General features: G+C 39.8%; 1 protein-coding gene across 1 annotated transcript in view; it reads right to left on the bottom strand.

The window, feature by feature from the left end:
- The window catches only part of TMOD3 (tropomodulin 3), a 96,966-nt gene that overhangs the window by 11,844 nt on the left and 82,212 nt on the right, over window positions 1–2,910 (bottom strand). The window contains exon 7 of the mRNA XM_007468717.1: window positions 1,564–1,671. Coding sequence (XP_007468779.1) covers window positions 1,564–1,671 — 108 coding nt within the window. The remainder of the gene's footprint in view (window positions 1–1,563; window positions 1,672–2,910) is intronic.

The following is a 2,910-nucleotide window of genomic DNA, read 5'->3' as shown; positions in this document are numbered from 1 at the left end:
GTGAGAGAGGCAGGTATGGGACGGAAGTCAGGAGTTTGGTTTGGGACTTGGGTTTGAGATGCCTGTTAGATATATAAGTAAAGCTGTTAAGCAGTAGCTGGACATGGGTTTGGAGTTGAGGGGAGAGGTATGAACTGGAGATAATAATATTGGGAGTCATCAGCATGCATAGATAATACATAGCAATGAAACAGAATGAGATCACCCAGAAAGTGAGTGCAGATAGAGAAAAGAAGAAGGACTAGAACTGAGCTCTGAGCCATTTAGATGTTTAGATGTTGGGGAGATGAGGAGGAACCAGTGTAGGGACCAGAGAGGTAGGAGGAGAATCAAAGGGAGTGATATCCTCAAAGCCAAGAAGAAAAGGGTTTATACCCTGATCAAGTGGGATTTACCCCAGAAATGCAAAGTTGATTTAACATATAAAAATTAATCAGGGGCTTCCCTGGTGGCACAGTGGTTGAGAGTCCGCCTGCCGATGCAGGGGACACGGGTTCGTGTCCCAGTCCGGGAAGATCCCACATGCTGCGAAGCGGCTGGGCCCGTGAGCCATGGCTGCTGAGCCTGTGCGTCCGGAGGCTGTGCTCCGCAACGGGAGAGGCCACAACAGTGAGAGGGCTGTGTACCGCAAAAACAAAAAACAACAACAAAAAATCAATGTGGGACTTCCCTGGTGGTTAAGACTCCGCCTGCCAATGCAGGGGACACAGGTTTGATCCCTGGTCCAGGAAGATTCCACATGCCGCAGAGCAACTAAGCCCGTGCGCCACAACTACTGAGCCTGCGCTCTAGAGCCCGTGAGCCGCAACTACTGAGCCCACGTGCCTAGAGCCTGTGCTCCACAACAAGAGAATCCACTGCAATAGAAGCCTGCGCACTGCAATGAAGAGTAGCCCCCGCTCGCCACAACTAGAGAAAGCCCATGCACAGCAATGAAGACCCAATGCAGCCAAAAATAAATAATAAAATAATTATTAAAACAATCAATGTAATATACCATATTAACTGAATAAAGGACCACATGAATAAAACCACATCATCACCTCAATAGACACAGAAAAAGCATTTGATAAAAATTCAACACTATACATCCATAAATGGAACCCTCTGCAGGTGTTAAAAGAATGATGTAGAACTTTATGTTGATATGAAAAGATCTCTGAGATATACAGTTAAGTGAAAAATTAAGCTGCAGAACAGCCTACACTGCATGACTCCATTTATGTTTTAAAAATTTCATAGAAAGGAAATACAGAAAAAAGTAAACATAAAATGGTAGTAAATAATGTACTGCCTAATAGTAAACATCAATTGAAAAAGAGTAACTTTTTTTTAACTGATATTTGCTTTTACTGATTGTTGCACATCATGGTTACTAACAGTTGATCTTACAACACAGTTTTGAAACCACTAAAAAATAGTTTTTAAATTCATTTTTTATTGAAGTATAGTTGAATTAAAAGAGAGTAAATCTTGTTCATAAAATCAGTTTAAGCACCTTTGTAACATGCCCTGGTATTACACAGCCATAATTTCGATATTATTAGTAGTTAGCTTACTTACAACAGCAACGGGGTCATTGCTTCGGGTGGCTGCAAGACTGAAATATTTCACATGTGTGTTGGTTTCCAAAGCCTTTGCAAAATCTTTTAGGGTTGGAATTGGGATATTCTTGAAAGACAAAAATGTGAAACATTATTACATTTTAGGTTTCAGGAAATTCAGTCCATTAATCAAATACATCTGTACTTTCTTTTTTGCATTAAAATGTATTCAGAAATTATGTAACATACAACCGCTGGTCTACAACTGAAAACAAACAACTCAGCCTCCTTCTTACTTCTTTGATTTCTCTATTATGGTACAAACTGTTGGCATAGAGCAGAGCATACACCACTGTTTCTCTAGCATTGAGGTTAAAGAAATTCTTTTTAATTATTTGTATTATAAGAAGTCAGCCCTTGTGTACTCAAAGTGGATCCACTTTTCTACAAAGAGAAAGATGTGGGAATCTACTTATGATTCCTGAGGCAGATGACATACTGTTTTCAGTCACTCAAGCTGCAAGGTATTAAGAGAGATTAACTCTACATTTCTTGAAATGAGGAAAGAGATAGTTTTAGGAGACACTGATCTTTCCCCTTAATACCAAGACTTCAATTTCCTGTAGCCTGCCTATTTTCAGATTGTTACTATTGATTTAGAGACAGACATACACTGAATTGAACTGAATTTTTTTTAAAAATAAGACTGGTGATCAACTAGGGATATTAGCTTTCCCGAAGGCTTTTCCCCCTCCACTCACAGGAAGGAACACCCACAAAAAGAGCACAGAGGTCTTATTCCCTAGGTTCTTGTAATTTCCACATGTTGTCCCTGCCTCCAATTCAGATATATTAAGATTTAAAATGAGGAATCTGTAATGAAGCTATTATACAATGGCTAATACGTTGAGATCATTTGAGTTTACTCTTTGGTAATTAATTATCCCTGTGCCCTCCTAACTCATTTCTTCTTTCTTTACTCCAAGGAAGAGGTGCATTTTAAAAAACCCAGTGAGATCCCACAAAGCCCAATTCTAGGTGTTTACTCAAGAGAAATGAAAACATTCTCGCAAAAACCTGTATGTGAATGTGTATAGTGGCTTTATTTATAACCATCCCAAACTGGAAGCAACTCATATGTCTGTCAACTGGTGAACGGACACACAAACTGCAGCACATCCAGACAAAGGGATGCTGCTCTAAACACAAAGGAGCAAACCACTGAGACACACAACAGCATGGACGAGTCTCAAATGTACTGTGCGAAGTGAAAGAAACCAGACTCAACGGCTACACACTATATAGTTCCATTTACGTGAAATTCTGGAGAAGGCAGAACGATAGGGAAAAAAAAAAAATCCCTGGT

Source organism: Lipotes vexillifer, unplaced genomic scaffold (genome assembly GCF_000442215.2).
Source record: "Lipotes vexillifer unplaced genomic scaffold, Lipotes_vexillifer_v1.1 scaffold268, whole genome shotgun sequence".
Lineage (NCBI taxonomy): Eukaryota > Metazoa > Chordata > Mammalia > Artiodactyla > Lipotidae > Lipotes > Lipotes vexillifer.
The sequence above is the reverse complement of the archived record's forward strand: the minus strand, read 5'-3'. Positions and strand labels throughout refer to the sequence as shown.